Here is a 17,986-nt window from a genome sequence, read left to right on the forward strand (position 1 = left end):
TCCTTTGCCACTATTCCCTTCCCCCGTCATAAGTGGGGATAACCCGAATTTTGGGGGGCTGGGTAAACTGTCGCGCCTTTGAAGTCCTCAATAAGGTCTTCATAATTTGGCTTCCGAAATTTTCCGTATCCACTAGGTTGTCTTGATTGGGTTTCTTATCTCCACGATGGTTATGGGTTCCTCCGCCGATCCGCCAGGATGATGTCTGGCCTGTTGTATTCCTTAGTCTTCTGAGTCTTGACCGTCTTGTCGTACGCGATCCATCCGTATTTTCCATGTACTTCACTCTCGATCTGTGGGCGTCTATCTTCTCCTTGGGTAGTCCTATTTGCCTCCCGAGTACTGAGTGGACCCGTTTTGCTACCTCGTTGTGCCTCTTCGTATATTCTAGGTGTAGTAGTTTCTGGCACTTCGTCGCGAGGTGATCCACGTTCTTGCCGTTGTTGCATCTTGTGCATTTCTTGGACGAAGACATCCATTGCAGATTCCTATCCTGGACTTCCGCTACGTTCGCTTCTTCTTCCGGAGTGAGTATTCCACACGTCAGGTACAAGGACGACGCCTCAATGTCCAGCTTGGGGTCCTCACGCTTGGCATACAGAACCTTATGAGTTGATTTTACGTGCATTCTGTTGTACAGCCATTTGTTTTGGGCCACCCTGAGGTCCCTGAGGCTCTTGTCCGTAGTGTCCTCCATTCCGAATTCCATTCCATATCTTCCTTCCAGGTGCATCTTGATGTGAGATATGTGCGCGTATGTGTCGCGAAAATGCTGCATGATCGCAGCTCTCCTGGTTGACGTCACCTCGTCTGCTGAAAGCGTCAACCACAGTCGTAGCAGCATGGCTTCCGCTCTAAATACCATGCTGTGGAGCCCTCTCCCCATCTCTTTCCGGGGGAGGTAGAGCCTCTGTGTGTTCGCCCACTTCTTGTGTCCGTGCTTCGCGTTAATTATTCTCCGTACTGCCAGGTCGATCTTGTCGAAATGCGTGATGTCCATGGGGATCACGCCGATGTAGTAGTTGATGACGCTGAGGGCGTACTGGTTGATGGCCATCGAGAGGTTTTTCCCCGACAGCTTTGACGCAGCCAGTAGCTCCGTTCTCCTGCATATCTCCTGTAGTATTATGTCGAACATTCCGTCGCTTGTCAGTGAGTTTGAAGTCTCTGTGACTCCCAAGTACTTGTACGTTTCCGGGCCTTCCATCTGCTTGGCGATGCTGGCGCACGCCTCCGTGTTGGTTGCCGACTTGTCGCGGTTGATCCTGAGTCCTATGTCGTTGAAGAACTTCTCCACTTCTCGGCCCATTCCTCTCATCGTACTTTCCTCGTGGGCGAAGAACTTGAGGTCGTCAATATAGAGAAAGTGGTTTGTGGCGAATATCCTGCCGCCGGTCACGCTTAACTCCACCTTGGGGAAGATGCGAGTCAGGTGCCTGCTCAGCGGGTCCAAGCACAGCACGAAGAGAAGGGGCGATAGGCTGTCGCCTTGGAGAATGCCCCTCTCCACTTTCTTGTGCATGATTGTGTTCTTGTTCCACCGTATCTCTATATTCCACCTCTTGATCGTCTGCTTGATGAAGTTTGATAACCACCCTGGTAGGTTAAGGTTGTCGATAACCCTTGCCAGGTACGCGTGGTCGATTGAGTCGTACGCCTTCATGACGTCGACCCACGTTGCAAGTAACTTCCCCTTGTGCTTCTCGTTGAGCGCGATGTTCGCTAACGCGTGCTCCTTTGCACCCTGTACGTTGCTCCTCGTGCCCATCTGGTTCTCGGACCGTAGTCCCCTGCCATCGACTTCTCGCTTAAGCGTCTCCGTTGCACAGCGGGTAGTTAGCTTGTATAGGTTGGACATGCATGTGATAGGCCTGTACTGTGCGGCGGACTTTGGTTTCTTGTTCTTCGGTAGTAGGTACGTGATCCCACAGTAGAACCAGTCGTCCTGCACTTTGCCTTGCTGGCATGCCTCCTCTACTAGCCTGTAAATGACTCTGTGAAGGGACGTGAGCCATTTAATGTAGTAGTTGTAGATCCCATCCGCACCGGGCGACTTCCAGTCTCGCAATTTCTTGACGATCGTGACGAATTCCTCGTATGTGGGAAAGCCTGCCTTGTTCTCTGCCGGTGGTCTTTCGACCAGATATCCTTCACCGTTGTGCGGTGCGTTTGGCTTCACCCACATTTGCGCCCAGTACTCTATCATCATCCCCTCGTTTATCGCCGACTCGTCCGCGTCCTGCTTGTTCTCCAGTGTCCTGTAGAAGTGTCCCGTGTAGAGCTCGAACATGCGGTTGTCGTTGTACAACTCCTTCTTGAACTTGGCGTTCTTGAGTTTGTCCTGCTCCTTTTGGAGCTCCTCTTGAGTCCTGCTGATCACGTATGACAGTTCCTGCGGCTTGTCCGCGATCATGTTGTACTTGTCCATTTGGCGATAAACGCGTTTCCTATCCTCCTTCTCCAGGGGGACCTTCTGCTTGTATTTCAGAAGTAATGCTCCTATCTCCTCCAGCTCCTTGATCCTCCTCTCAGCTGCCTCCTTCTTTCCCGAGGACGACGATGGTTTTGCGCTGTACTTGTCGTAGCAGTCCTGTGCCGTCTGATACAAGACGGCTAGCATCCCCATGTCAGTGACTGGGTTGTGCTTCACGTAGTTGTGGACCACTAGATCCAGCGACCTTATCGCCGTGAAGTCGAGGGAGTCCATGGTGTGTCTTTTGTTCTTTACTGTCCTAATCACTCCAGGCTCCCTCAACCTCTGTGCCATGATCCGGTCGAAATCCTCCTGCAGGGCGTTGTATGAGTCGACGTCGTGCAGCGATGCTATTTCTCCAACGTCCGTCGGTTGGCTCCGCGCTGCTTTGGCGACTACCTGTCTTGCCATCTGCTCCACCTCCTTGTGGGTCTTGTGGAATTCGAAATGCTCGTTGGCATATTCCGCGAGGACTTTCCATCCTCCTCGTGGCATCCTCTGATACTTCGTCACTACTGCCTTGTAGACGTCCGGTACCCAATGACACCATGGTCCATCGATCTGACGCATGACACAGTGCAGGAACTGTAACTTGGCATTCAGCCTAGCGTAGTTCGGCGGCATTTGTGGCGTGTTCCCGGCCCGTTCAGCCTGCGGGGCGTGCCCTTCGGGTGCCCTCGGCAACGCAGCCGTCTCAGTGAGCGCCACCTCACTGGCGGTGCCCGGTGCTATACTGTTGTTTGATTCTCTCACAGGCCCGACTTGCTCAGGTTCCTCTTCGTCCACGTCCATAAAGTCATCCGACGATATGGAATACACGGTCGGAGAGCGGCAGCCACCGTTTCCGACAACCTCCCCTGCCGGTGGCTGCAGGGTAGACAGTGTCTGCACACACACGGGTGCGCGTTCCGAGGAACTCGGCCCGGCGTTGCAAACCACGACAGGCGGCGTTTGAGCCGTGTTTCCTGTCTTTTTGGCCTTCCGGTTGTTACCCTTTTGGCCCTGGGGACCGCCGTTCCGCGCTTTGTTTCCAGCGCCCTTCACAGCCGGAGTGGTTCCGGGCTGGTGTCGTTTCCGGCTTGCCTGCGGGATTGGCCGGCTTTCGCCGCCACGGCCGGCCCCCTTCGAATTTGTGGGTTTACCTTTAGGGCCCTGAACACCGCTTTGTACCGGTTTTCTGGATTCATGCCGCCTTTCGGGTTGCCGACACTCTCGGCGCCCCACGGTGGCAAGCGGAGCATCGATGTCCATCCCATCGGGGACGTCCACGTCAATAACCATGAGGTCTCCGTCCTCATCGATTTGACTGCTCAGCTGCACTTCTTGTGAGCTCTCCATTGGTACCTTGTTCGTCTATCCAGCGCGCCTGTGTGGCCGCCTTTCGCCTCGCGATGTTGCCGCTTTAATTCCGCACTTTTGGCCTTCAATACACCCCCCAGTGACATCGGAAAAATTTCCTTTCTGTGATAAACCCGAGAAAACACGTTTCTCAAAGTTTCCCCCAAAATCACAGAAGATTCCAACTCCCTTACTGACGATGCTACTAAGAAAGCTTTGGAGGACATTGACTCCAAGCTCATTAGCCTTGGTCACCTTGCTGGTCAACTTGGAGGATTTGTTGGTGAGAGTGAGAGTGTTAAGAAAGCCGTTATATATGCTATTATCGCTGTTTTTAACAATAATCCGCACCTTAAAAATGACTTAAAACATCTTTACTCTTCTCATGTTACTAACCTTTCTGAGTCTGTCAAGTCTGCTGGCAAGGCTGGTGACACCGGTGAAATTGAGAAGCTTCATGTTGAAGTGTCTAAAAAAATTACTGAAATTGACGCGGAAATTAAAGATCTTGAAAAGCCTAATAACCTCTATAATAATCTTCCTTCTTCCCCCTCTCTCTCTGCTGAGTCAGACAAATTGCAGTCCAAGTTGGAGGCTTTGAGGAAAGTGGAGAAGCTTTGTGGATTTTTGACTAATTCTAATAATCATCCAAATGATCCTAAAAATCTCTTAGATAATTTATGTGATGGTCTCGAAACCTTCCTCGGCTTCAATCCATCTTCCAAAGGCTACACTGGCCAGGGGATTGTGTACTCTGACCTGGACAGGCTGTGTGATGCAGTGATGGGATTTTTGAGTGGAGTGCTTGGTGCGGTGAAAGATGATGAAGCAGTTAAAACGTACGATAAATACATGGATAGAAAGCTTAGTGAAGTACTAAAAGAGGTAAATAAAAATATTGGCTCCGGGCGTGAAGGGCTTGTGGCGTCTGTCGACGCGGTGAAGGGGTGGTTGGAGGGGTATGATAACCAAATCAAATGGTTGACATATAATGTTATGAATGATATGAACGAGTTAATTAACGATTTAGGAACTACATACTACGTTTCTATAAAAGCCGATCAAAATCTCGAAACTCAGTTGCACATCTGGAGGTCTGTTCTCCAGAAAATAAACGACCGATTTACGCAGATGGAACACAATGTTGAAAAGTTAGATCCGGCGTTACACGAACAGTTGAAAAAGGAAATGATTATTTTCAAGAGGTCATTAGAGCTGTTACAGGAGTCGGCGAAAAATACGTCGTGTGAGGAGCAGATTAAGAAGGTGGATGAAACATTGTCGGAGCAGAAAAATTATATACAAAAACAGATCGAAGATGGGAGTTTAAAACTTAGACAAACTTTGGATGCCGACTTGTGGAAACTTCGCAATTTTGTCAAGTCTTTGGAAGAAACAAAAAACCAGAATATTAAGGATATACAGAATCGTTTGGATGATGCTAAAACCTTTCTGTCAAATAATTTCGATAGAGATTACAGAAATGTAATTACTGGGCTTTTTTGTGACATACAACGACTTGTTGAGAATGTTCGAGGGTCTTTAATCGTAAAGAAAGCAGAACTGGCGGCGTTGGTAGAAGAGGCTCAGACACACTTTAAAGAAATTCAACGAGGGGTTGGTAAAGAAACTGGAGTACCAGGTAGTATATATGAACAATGGGGATTGCTTAAAGGAAGAATTTCGAGGATTGTTGGAGACCTTCATGATAAGAAGGGAACTGCAACACCGAATTATTTAGGCAGGATATTGAATAACGTAACGAAGTATGTCAGTAATTTCAGAGAGGAATTAGGAGATGACGGGAACGGTTTTAACACTGTAGTAGAGCAGTGGATTGGAGAGATTTTGGGGCTTGACCCGGTGAGAGGGTGGGTTGAGGATTATGTTAATGCCAACAAGAGTGCTTTGCAACTACAATATACGACGGATACTCCGATCGGAAGTGGAATCTATGATACGTTAAACAAGAAGATTGCAACTAAGGTGAGGGAACTACTTCCTACAGGTGTTATTAGCAATGCCGTCGCGATGGCTAGCGGCTTTAACTCGAACGGAACCATAAATGATCATGTTAGAACCGTGCAGTTTGTTTGCATTGCATTTGCGAAACAGCTTGGCGACAAGATCAAGGGAACTGGTCTTGTGACACTTTCCTCCACTATAGTAGATGCGGTTAACTTGGCAGTAAAGCGTGCGGATCAGAATGTAAGCGGTACTCACATTACCCGCGCAATTCAATTTGTTCTTTACGAACTCGTTGGTTCAGCTCACGGAGCAATTGCCGAACTTCAGCGATTCACATCAACGTCCGACATGGAAGACCTACTGAAGCAGGCTGTGAAAAACGTCGACATTATTGGCAGAGAATTCGACGACGCAGATACAGGAGAATACGGTAAAACAATCACGACATTGCTGAAAACTGCAGAGGCACAAATTGGCAAGCTGGGAAAAATATTAGGAAGCGCAGGAGTCACACTTAAAGACCGCGTCGATAATATTCAGTGTGAGATCATTGAAAATCTTCATGGCATTTGCAAGAATGATGACGAAGGTGAAATCAATAAAAAGGGTAAAACGGCGTTCGATAATATCGAGGCATTGAAAAGCAAGCTGGGTGTCGACATATATCTCATCGGGGCGGAGGTTCAGAACACTGGTGTATATCTACAGTATGCAATCGACGCCGTCAGCGACTCATTGGGTGCAGCTTATAAGACAGCCATGACATCCGTTTCAGAACACAGGAATGCGCTCATCGACGCAACTACCAACGCATTCGACGAACTAACCTCTCAGGTTCAAGCCATGTCAACCAGGCAGAAGCTTGCGAACCTAGAAGCGCTCAGAACGCTGGTGAGTGGGCAACACGAAATCATACACGATGTCATTAAATATAATAGAAACAACGGCGTTAAGGGTCTATTAAAGTGGCTGTTTAAAGGCAAAGGAAATGAACTCGGTAAACTTAACGTTGATATAAGTCCAACTATCACACCGCAAGAACATTCAAACAAGTTCAAAAAATTATCATCGAAATTCCAACAATATGCTGACGTAATTTTGTCGTACACCGAGGAACAAGTAAAGACGCCTGTGCCAAACAAGTTCCCAGAACACAATACCCAATCTGGTCAGGTTCGCAAAATTAGAACCGAATTTGACATATTACTCGATCACCTAAAAATCAACGAAAATAAAAAATACAATCTTGATGATGAATTTGAAAAGAAATTAGCTGTACTGAAGAACAATGTAAATTCCCGAACTCCCGCTACCTCCGCCCTCGACCCCCAAGCGCTGCCGGACGCAGGACGGCCCGTGCTCAAGGCGCTGCGGGATGGGATGATGGGATTCGTGGAGGAGTTGGGGAAGGGGTATGTGAGTAGGTATGATGGAGGTGAAAGTATTAAAGAGTGGGTTAAAAGAGAAGGTGAAAAAGACGTTTTGACGCCTGAAGGAAAAAATGGCGCCAAGGTGTTTTTGACGCTGCTGGAGATGGTGAATGAGGACCTCGGGCATTTGAAAAATGAATGTGAAAGAGATTGGGGAAAATTTAAAATATACGAACAGGATAACGAAAGCACAAATCCACTCGGTTCGTTCCTTAAACGATGTGGGTTCAAAGTCGCTGAACGTGACACTTCCAAAGATGGCGAGTTGAGGTTACCATTAAGTGGATTCAGCGGTGACCATATTACCAAATTGGAGCTTTTCACGTCCATTCCTCACACTAATGCCAGCAAGTTCCTTGTAAATCTCGACAGCCTTATCACTCACCTCAACCAGTATAACCAAGTCGGCCACCTTAGGCATGTCAAGTCGCCTAGGAACCCGTGCAGTATTTTCGAAATGCTCGTATGGTCATATGGGCTGCAGCACAACGGTGTCTATGATGAATTGGTGAAATATTGTCATAAGTACGATACATCATATGATAAGAAACCAGATGCAGAATTCAAGAAGCGGTTGACAGACACTGTGGATTACAGCCTACGTGCTCTGAGCGATTATTCACGTAATATACTCACAACCATACTCGGTACTGGTGACGAATACACAACGTACGCCGTTGACTACTCCGATAATTCCCTCAATCTGAAATATCCTGCATCAGGTGAGGACTGCCTACATACGCTGCTGGACATCCTCCGTAGACTCCTGCCCACATTGCGATTTCTGAATAACCAATGCAAGCTCAAAACCAAAGACAACGGTTGGTACGAATGCGAATATGGTATGTACACCGCTCCAGCCAAATGGCCGTGTACCGCCCACTCAAGCGACAAGGCAACGAGTCAACCAAACACGCAACCAAAGTGCCAACCAACGTGCAAAGTAAACAGCCAAGCAAATTGCCAACCAACTTCCCCTCTTCAGTCTTACTTAAATGACTGTCTACCTGGTCACCTACCTCATCGATTGATTGATGTCGGCTGTAAGTCGGAATGTAAAACGTGCTCTCCAAGTACCAGCGGCATGCCGTGTGTGACTCCCCTTGGCTTCAAGGCGTTTTCATGTAGCACGCGCCGTGGTGAAGACATATGTGCTGTGTTAAGCAAATTCTTTAACGTTGCGAAGCTTTCGCCTTTATTCTGCCTGGCGCCCAAACCACCATCTACGCTGCCAGAGCACATGGAATTTGCATTAGCGTTAGTCAAGGATTGGGATTCCGATGCAACGCACCCTCTTAAAAATAGTATTCATTCCACAATACGAGGCGCATCTATTGAACTATGTGGAAAGCCGGAAGTGCTGACCACTGCGCTAACAAATGCGTACGGTTCATATTATGGCAGCCATGACACCTGTGATGATCAGCACATTTCTAGTCTCACAAGGTGGGATGCGTGTCCTGCACAGAATAAACGTTGTGCTCCATACCTTCAATCCTTATGCTACGATTACTATAGCTATCTTGTCAAGAAGCACTGCAATCTATACTTGTCATGGGCTGTATACCTACCATGGGATTTCTGGACTCAACTGAACAATATGTGCAACGCGTTCAGCAATATCTCATGTCAAGATTGGGGATGCAGAGAGTGTCTGCGTGCCGACAAATGTAAGCGTGGAGAGCATGGGCTCAGCGTGAAAAAGGATGACGAATCCGAAGAGCCAAATTGTCGATGCCCTTCGATTATCAGCTGCAAAAGCGTTTCACCTATGTTGTACTCTTATGGATTAACCTTTGGTCACCCTACCAAAATTCTTACCAACAAAAAATGTAACGACTTTTACAATCAGTTGCACAGTGTCTTAAATTCAAAATATTTTATTGACCTACTGACAAAATGTGATGAATACCTGCGCGATATTAGATGGCCATTTATGCTCACCGTCCTGACCCTCTGGCTCCTCTCTTTCCTCTACCTCATCCACATCATGGTCATCCGCCTAGATCTCCTCCATATCAAATCGCATTTGCATAGTCCATCATCGCATCGTATCGCTGCTCAATCCTTACTTGCTGCTGCACGTGTTAACAAGCTTAACAGAGTGTTTTACCTGCAACCATAATCGTACTCACGTGTTTACTGTCTACACTCACCTAGCATCACCTACTCACCTAACTTATGAATTGTTGTTTAATCTGTTGTATCACTCATTAATCGTTGTATGTGGTTGTGTAATAGTTAACTAAAGTGTTGACCAATGCCATGACCAAGGTGCTGACCAATGCCATGACCAACGTGCTGACCAAAGTGGTGACCAAGGTGCTGACCAAGGTGCTGACCAAGCACCTGACCAAGTTGATGGACACGGCAGCGATGATATGGTTACGGCAGCGATGACATGGTCACGGCAGCGATGACATGGTCACGGCAGCGAGGACATGGTTACGGCAGCGGTGACATGGTCACGGCAGCGATGACATTGCCACGGCAGCGATGTCATGGTTACGGCAGCGATGACATGGTCACGGCAGCGATGACATGGTTACGGCAGCGATGACATGGACACGGCAGCGATGACATGGACACGGCAGCGATGACATGGACACGGCAGCGATGACATGGTCACGGCAGCGATGACATGGTCACGGCAGCGATTTCATGGTGACGGCAGCGATGACATGGTCACGGCAGCGATGACAGTGGTGACTTAAGTGGTATTTATCATCCACCCTACATCGCCCCTTTATCCACTCTACATCGCCCCTTTATCCACTCCACATCGCTCCCTAACCCACTCTACATCGCTCCTTAACCCACTCCACATCGCTCCCTTATCCACTCTACATCGTCTCTTAAACCACTCTACATCGCTCCCTAACCCACTCTACATCGCTCCTTTACGCACTCTGCATCGCTCCTTAACCCACTCTACATCGCCCCTTTATCCACTCCACATCGCTCCCTAACCCACTCTACATCGCTCCCTAACCCACTCCACATCGCTCCCTAACCCACTCTACATCGCCCCTTTACCCACTCTACATCGCTCCTCTACCCACTCCTCATCGCTCCCTAATCCACTCTACATCGCCCCTTAACCCACTCTACATCGCTCCTCTACCCACTCTACATCGCCCCTTTACCCACTCCACATCGCTCCTCTACCCACTCTACATCGCCCCTTTATCCACTCTACATCGCCCCTTATCCACTCCACATCGCCCCTTAACCCACTCTACATCGCCCCTTAACCCACTCTACATCGCCCCTTAACCCACTCCACATCGCCCCTTTAACCACTCTACATCGCTCCTTTAACCACTCTACATCGCTCCTTATCCACCTGACATCGCTCCTTTATCCACTCCACATCGCTCCCTAACCCACTCTACATCGCTCCTTTATCCACTCTACATCGTTCCCTAACCCACTCTACATCGCCCCTTAACCACTCTACATCGCTCCTTATCCACTCTACATCGCCCCTTTACACACTCCACATCGCCCCTTAACCCACTCTTCATCGCTCCTTTATCCACTCCACATCGCTCCCTAACCCACTCTACATCGCTCCTTTATCCACTCTACATCGTTCCCTAACCCACTCTACATCGCCCCTTAACCACTCTACATCGCTCCTTATCCACTCTACATCGCCCCTTTACCCACTCCACATCGCCCCTTAACCCACTCTTCATCGCTCCTTAACCCACTCTACATCGCTCCCTAACCCACTCTACATCGCCCCTTTATCCACTCTACATCGCTCCTTTTTCCACTCTACATCGCCCCTTAACCCACTCTACATCGCCCCTTAACCCACTCTACATCGCTCCCTTACCCACTCTACATCGCTCCCTAACCCACTCTACACCGCCCCTTAACCCACTCTACATCGCCCCTTTACCCACCCTTCATCGCTCCCTAACCCACTCTACATCGCCCCTTAACCCACTCTACATCGCTCCTCTACCCACTCTACGTCGCCCCTTTGTCCACTCTACATCGCTCCTTTACTCACTCTACATCGCTCCCTAACCCACTCTACATCGCCCCTTTACCCACTCTACATCGCCCCTTAACCCACTCTACATCGCTCCCTAACCCACTCTACATCGCTCCTTCATCCACTCTACATCGCTCCCTAACCCACTCCACATCGCTCCTCTATCCACTCTACATCGCTTTTCTATCCACTCTACATCGCTCCCTAACCCACTCTACATCGCCCCTTTACCCACTCTACATCGCTCCTTTATCCACTCTACATCGCTCCCTAACCCACTCTACATCGCTCCCTAACCCACTCCACATCGCCCCTTAACCCACTCCACATCGCCCCTTTATCCACTCTACATCGCTCCCTAATCCACTCTACATCGCTCCTTTACCCACTCTACATCGCCCCTTAATCCACTCTACATCGCTCCCTAACCCACTCTACATCCCTCGAATTACCTCGCCATAATACCGCTATGACCTCTTTAGACCATTATAATAACTTGTGCCTTGTCACCCTTCACTTCCCCTCTTCCACCTCTTGCCACTGCCCTGACCATGTGTCGCCTAGGGAGCTTGACAAGAAATTTGACTAAATTTTGAACCTTAAAATTACCTCAAATAATAACCCTACTAACATCCTTAATAACCTCTGCACTGGCCTCGAAAAGTTTCTCGGCTTCAACTCTGAGTCCAAAGGCTACACTGGCCAGGGGATTGTGTACTCTGACTTGGATAGGCTGTGTGATGCGGTGATGGGATTTTTGAGTGGTGTGCTTGGTGCGGTGAAAAACGAAAATGAAGTGATAACTTATGATAATAATCTTCAAACAAAGCTTAAAGATGTACTAGACACCTTAAATACTAAAATTGGCTCCGGGCGTACTGGGCTTGCGGTGTCTGTCGGCGCGGTGAGGGAATGGTTGGAGGGGTATGAGGGTGAAGTAAAAAAGAGAACAGAAAATGTTAAAAAACGTTTAAATGCATTAAGAACAATAATTGCAAACACTACTAGTGAAATAGACAGTTTGAAAAATTCTAAGCTGGAAACCCAATTAAGCCACTGGAAGACAACAGTCGGAGAGATGGACAAATGGGTGGAAGAGACTGAGAGAGAACATATAAGCAAGTTGAATGGCGCGTTGCAGGTCGAAATAAAGCGGGAATTAAAACCGATAAAGACGGTTATCAATGTATTGCATGAGTCTGCGCAAAACGACCTGTTTCAGTGGCAGGCTGGGCAGGTTGATAGCGTGCTGGTGAAGCAGATGACAGAAATAGTTACAGGAATTAATGACCTACGTGAAGAAAAGCAAAAACATTTTATAAGTATATATGGGCGTTTAAAGAACGCCGAAGTTTTTCTGAAGAATGATCTGGATAGGGAATACAGGGATGTGATTACGAAGAAGTTTGAAAATCTGAAATTGCAGATGGCGCAAATCGATCCTGATAATGTATTATTTGGAGCTTACAATAAAAACTCACAAATCTATCAGGAAGTTAATGATATTACGACAAAGCTTAGAACAACTGGTGAAGAGCTAAAAAGTAATAATGATAATCTCAATGCGTGGAAAAGAGAAGCCGAAAAAGCCATTTCAAAAGCAAAACAAAAGGTAACAGATGTGGTGGACGTCCTCCATGGAAGAGAACAACTAAAGGAAAATAATGTGACAAAACGTATCGCTGTAGAAACCGCAGCAAAGGTGTTAAATGATGAAGCTAAGATACTGATGCGTGCCATAGAAGCGGCTAAAGGCAACTTGAGTACAACAGTCGCCGCGGCGCAGAGTGCTATTAGAGATGTGGACGGTTCGCTTAAAGACGGTTTACATAGACTGAAAACAGGTATAAATGCAGGTATAAGGAGTTATGTCCAAAAGCTGGCAGATGCTTTTACAGCGGGGATACCTAAGGCTGGATGGTCTGGGAGAGAAGGGTTCAACGCCTTTAAAGGTGTTATGAAGGGAAATACGTTAAACTCTGATAGCAAGTTTGGCGAGCAGTTGGAGGATATCGGTTTTTCGAATCCTGATCTTGCTCTTGCCATAGAAACCGCACTGAAATATTTTAATCAGCAAAAAGCGGCGTGGGATAAGAAATCCAAAGATCTCGCGAGTGCTCTCACACAGGACCTCAACGACAAAGTGGAAGCATTTTTGCCAAAAGATAAAGAACTAGTTGGTTCCTCGGAAAAGGTTGGTCTAGAGCAGCTGCTTCCATACAGTAGCAATCACGGTACGGGCTCGAAGAAAGATCTTGATGCAAAGGTCAGGGCCATTGAAGGCGTGGATAAAATACTTGACAATATCAATTATCCTGAAGGAAAGGGGAATAAGCTTAACATGAAGCATATATCAGAGGCACACAATGACATAAGGAAGAAGTTCAATGAATATACCGGTACTGTGGAAAAATTACTGCACGGTGATTTAAGTTTTTCCACGAAGGATCATCTTAATTTTCATCTGATGAAGTTGAGCGCCATGCTTACTGACAATGTCACCTTATACTCCGACGTTACGCATGGCCTAGAAACAATTCATAAGGAACTTCAGGACATCTATAACAACGAGCTATCTACAAAACCTGGAAATATACAAACCGTTATAAACTCTGTTCTCACAAAAATAAAGAAATTAGAGGACATTCCGGCAGACATCGAAAAGAAAAAGGAGGAAGCTGTAAACAAGATGGCTGAGTTAAAGGCAGAAGTTGAAACATATATTGTTTTCATCCGTCAAGCCGTTGAACAGGCTGAACGTGCGTTTTCGGATGCCGTAAATGCAGTGCTAATAGCAGTCAAATCATCTTTCAACTTCATAACAATTCAGTTCCGCAAGTTCTTCGCAGACGGCCGAAAAGCCGACCAGGTGGCGCTCAAAAAGTTGGTGGATGAACAGGTTCCCATTATTAAAAGCATCATTGATGATGACAAACGGAACGGTATTAAAGGCCTGCTTAAGTGGCTGTATGATGCGAAAGGAAGCAGGCTTAGTCAAATTGTAACAACCTTAGGTCCTCCCGCACAACCGAAGGATTATTCGGAGAAGTTCATGACGCTGTCCACCAAATTCGAGGACTACGCCGATGTCATATTAGCCTACGTCGAACATCAAGCCATGACCCCCGGAAAAACTGCCAGCCTGCCCACCGACCAGTCCGAGAGGGTCAGAGACATCAAGACCGTACTGGACAACTTGCTTGGCCACCTAACAATCAATGACACAAAAATTCATAATTTCGACCACATTTATGTGTCTTATTTGACTGCCCTTAATGACTCTCTTAATAAACTTTCTCCCACCTTCTCCTCCCCCTCCCCCCTCCTCGCCCCCCTCAAGGCCGGCCTCTCCAAATTCGCCGAGCAACTCGGCCACGCGTACGTGAACAGGTACTCGGGTCAAAAATACACTGCGTTAACTGAACAAAAACAGGTTCCTGATCCTAAACAACCTGGCACCGACCAAAAAATAACCGTTGATGTTTTAACCCCTGAGGGCCGGAACTGCGCCAAGGTCTGCCTGACGATAGTGGAGATGGTGACCAAAAATTTTGTAGAGTTGCAAGATGAATGTCAAGTCTACAAAAGTAAGCAAATTAACACGTATGATGATAATTTATTTGGCGAATGTTTTACGAAACGTGGTTTCACGGTGACGTCCGACAAGGGTAGGCAGCACGGCGAGTTACAAGACAAGAGTGACATGAACGGTATTAAAGTCGAAAAGTTGCGTAATAATGTTATAAGTAACGCCGCCAATAATGATCTGTTAAAGAGGTGGAAACAAGCCAAAAATGCGAAAAATAAAGTACGTCCCACTAAAGGAACTGTGGATATAACACTCTTCGATGTAATAGACTTTCTGCAGGGTTACCTCGTCACGTATTACAAGGTCCGTCACCTTCGCCATATCGAGAAGCCCGTGGCTCCGTCCAACGTCTATCAAATGCTACAATGGCTCCTCGGTTTGTGGTACCATCCGGTATGTTTCCCATTGAGGGTATCCACTATGGAGTTGTTCCCTAAGCCTAAAGGGATGGAGGGGAAAACGCACAGAGAAATAGGTTCCGCGAATTTGAAGCTTGAAGCGTATCCTCATACTTTGACACCTAATGGTTTTGCAACTAAGCTGCTGGAAAACGTTTGCTTATATTCAAATGACGTATTGATTGCTATCCTCGGCCACGGCCACGCAGGCGGCCGTTATGCTTGCGACTTTTATACTAACGAAGATAACTTGGATTATCCCAGCAGCGCCGCTTTATGTTTCGATATGCTCGTCGATGTATCGTTCAGAGTATACGAACAGCTCTACTTCCTATTCGTTCAGTGCTCACGTACGTACGAATCTAACAGCTGGCAGGAGTGTTGGTATGGCCAAGGTATTGCCGGCTCATCATGGACGTGTAATGAAAAGCAATGTGGCAACCAAAACTGCCCTCAATTGGCTGACCAAAAGGCCAACCAAAACGCTGGCCAAAGAGCCAACCAAAGTGCTGCCCTAACGTGTGACTTGCACTCTAAATGCGGCCTAAAATCGCCATTGCAATCATTCCTTGAAGATGGTCTGCAAGGTTTTCTTCCTCACCAATTCGAGAAGCCAGGGTGCAAGTTGACATGTACTGTGTCTAAACACGGCGGTATCCCGTGCAAAACGCCCATGGGTTTCTCGTATATAGGGAGTATTTCATCGCATACTAAACAAGGTGAGCACATTGCGAAAGCGCTTGATGCATTCTGCGGACAGGTGGTTAGTCCACTAAGCAAATTTTGTGCCTACTTGGTGTGCCTGTTGCAACGCCCTCCACAAAACCTGAGTGACATGTTCTCCTTCTATAACAATTTCCTCTATGGGTGGGAAAATGCTGGCAAAGATCATAGAAGTGATGCGTTCGATAGCGCTGTCACTAAGGCCTACTTTGGAGTTTCATATGAAGAATTGGACCCATCATTACTGTTTAGTAGTAGCCATTCCGCTGAACACAAAAGTCGTGACTTATTCAGTCTCCTATGCCACGGGGACAATAAAACAGTGACCACCTGCGGCCGATACTTGCAGCCTATCAGCGCTAATACATGGACTTTGTTTTCCAAACAAAATGGCGACAAGTATTTGTCGTGGATTGTCTACCTCTCAGAGTCCTTCTATAATTTGCTTGATCAATTATACAAGGAGTGTTGCAAAAATTGTACATCTGCTGGATCACGTTGCCACGGTAAAACCTGCGTCGCGGATTGCAAAGTCAGATCCCACTACGCATCTCTGGCATCTGCTGCCGAAAGCAAAACTCCTGCCCCCGCACCTACCGATCACCATCACAACCAGTTATGCAAACCCATATCCCACTGTCCGTTCACACGTCCCACCTTCTGCAAGTATGGTTTTGTATTGAAAAGCCTATCCAATATGAGCGGTGACAATGGCGAAGAGACGATGCGTACCTGCAAAGATCTATGTAACGCATTGCAGAAGGTTCTGAGCGATAAAATAGATGATGGCGCTCCACTCGCGAAACTGGTACACGAGACGATTCCAAACTTCCTCTTCAAAATTCGGGAACCATTCATCTGGCTCAACGTCGCCCTCTGGCTCCTCTCTGTCCTGTACCTCCTCCACATCATGGTCATCCGCCTCGACCTGCTACACATCAAATCGCATTTGCATAGTCCATCATCGCATCGTATCGCTGCTCAATCCTTACTTGCTGCTGCACGTGTTAACAAGCTTAACAGAGTGTTTTACCTGCAACCATAATCGTACTCACGTGTTTACTGTCTACACTCACCTAGCATCACCTACTCACCTAACTTATGAATTGTTGTTTAATCTGTTGTATCACTCATTAATCGTTGTATGTGGTTGTGTAATAGTTAACTAAAGTGTTGACCAATGCCATGACCAAGGTGCTGACCAATGCCATGACCAACGTGCTGACCAAAGTGGTGACCAAGGTGCTGACCAAGGTGCTGACCAAGCACCTGACCAAGTTGATGGACACGGCAGCGATGATATGGTTACGGCAGCGATGACATGGTTACGGCAGCGATGACTGGTCACGGCAGCGATGACATGGTTACGGCAGCGATGACATGGTTATGGCAGCGATGACATGGTCACGGCAGCGGTGACATGGTCACGGCAGCGATGACATTGCCACGGCAGCGATGACATGGTCACGGCAGCGATGACATGGTCACGGCAGCGAGGACATGGTTACGGCAGCGATGTCATGGTTACGGCAGCGATGACATGGTCACGGCAGCGATGACATGGTTACGGCAGCGATGACATGGACACGGCAGCGATGACATGGACACGGCAGCGATGACATGGACACGGCAGCGATGACATGGTCACGGCAGCGATGACATTGTTATGGTCACGGCAGCGAGGACATGGTCACTGCAGCGAGGACATGGTCACTGCAGCGATGACATGGTTACGGCAGCGATGACATGGTCACGGCAGCGATGACATGGCCTAAGTGGTGATTATTATCCACTCTACATCGCTCCTTTACCCACTCTACATCGCTCCTTTGTCCACTCTACATCGCTCCTTTACCCACTCCTCATCGCCCCTTAACCCACTCTACATCGCCCCTTAACCCGCTCTACATCGCTCCTTTATCCACTCTACATCGCTCCTTTATCCACTCTACATCGCCCCTTACCCACTCTACATCGCCCCTTAACGCACTCTACATCGCTCCCTAACCCACTCTACATCGCCCCTTAACCCACTCCACATCGCTCCTTATCCACTCC

General features: G+C 47.7%; 3 protein-coding genes across 3 annotated transcripts; 2 read left to right on the forward strand and 1 right to left on the reverse strand.

Annotated features, from left to right (window-relative positions):
• Positions 1–10: 10 nt before the first annotated feature.
• Positions 11–3,811, reverse strand: BBBOND_0003310 (hypothetical protein, conserved; the record flags this gene model as incomplete). Its single annotated transcript, XM_012915165.1, has 1 exon — positions 11–3,811. The coding sequence occupies one exon, from the start codon at positions 3,809–3,811 to the stop codon at positions 11–13; it is 3,801 nt and encodes a 1,266-aa protein (XP_012770619.1).
• Positions 3,812–4,010: 199 nt separating this feature from the next.
• Positions 4,011–9,334, forward strand: BBBOND_0003320 (hypothetical protein, conserved; the record flags this gene model as incomplete). The annotated part of the gene is made up of 2 exons (XM_012915166.1): positions 4,011–4,061; positions 4,106–9,334. The coding sequence occupies 2 exons, from the start codon at positions 4,011–4,013 to the stop codon at positions 9,332–9,334; spliced, it is 5,280 nt and encodes a 1,759-aa protein (XP_012770620.1).
• Positions 9,335–11,966: 2,632 nt separating this feature from the next.
• BBBOND_0003330 (hypothetical protein, conserved) lies at positions 11,967–16,973 on the forward strand (the record flags this gene model as incomplete). The annotated part of the gene is made up of 1 exon (XM_012915167.1): positions 11,967–16,973. The coding sequence occupies one exon, from the start codon at positions 11,967–11,969 to the stop codon at positions 16,971–16,973; it is 5,007 nt and encodes a 1,668-aa protein (XP_012770621.1).
• Positions 16,974–17,986: the final 1,013 nt, after the last annotated feature.

This window comes from Babesia bigemina, scaffold Bbigscaff_70639, assembly GCF_000981445.1.
Source record: "Babesia bigemina genome assembly Bbig001, scaffold Bbigscaff_70639".
Lineage (NCBI taxonomy): Eukaryota > Apicomplexa > Aconoidasida > Piroplasmida > Babesiidae > Babesia > Babesia bigemina.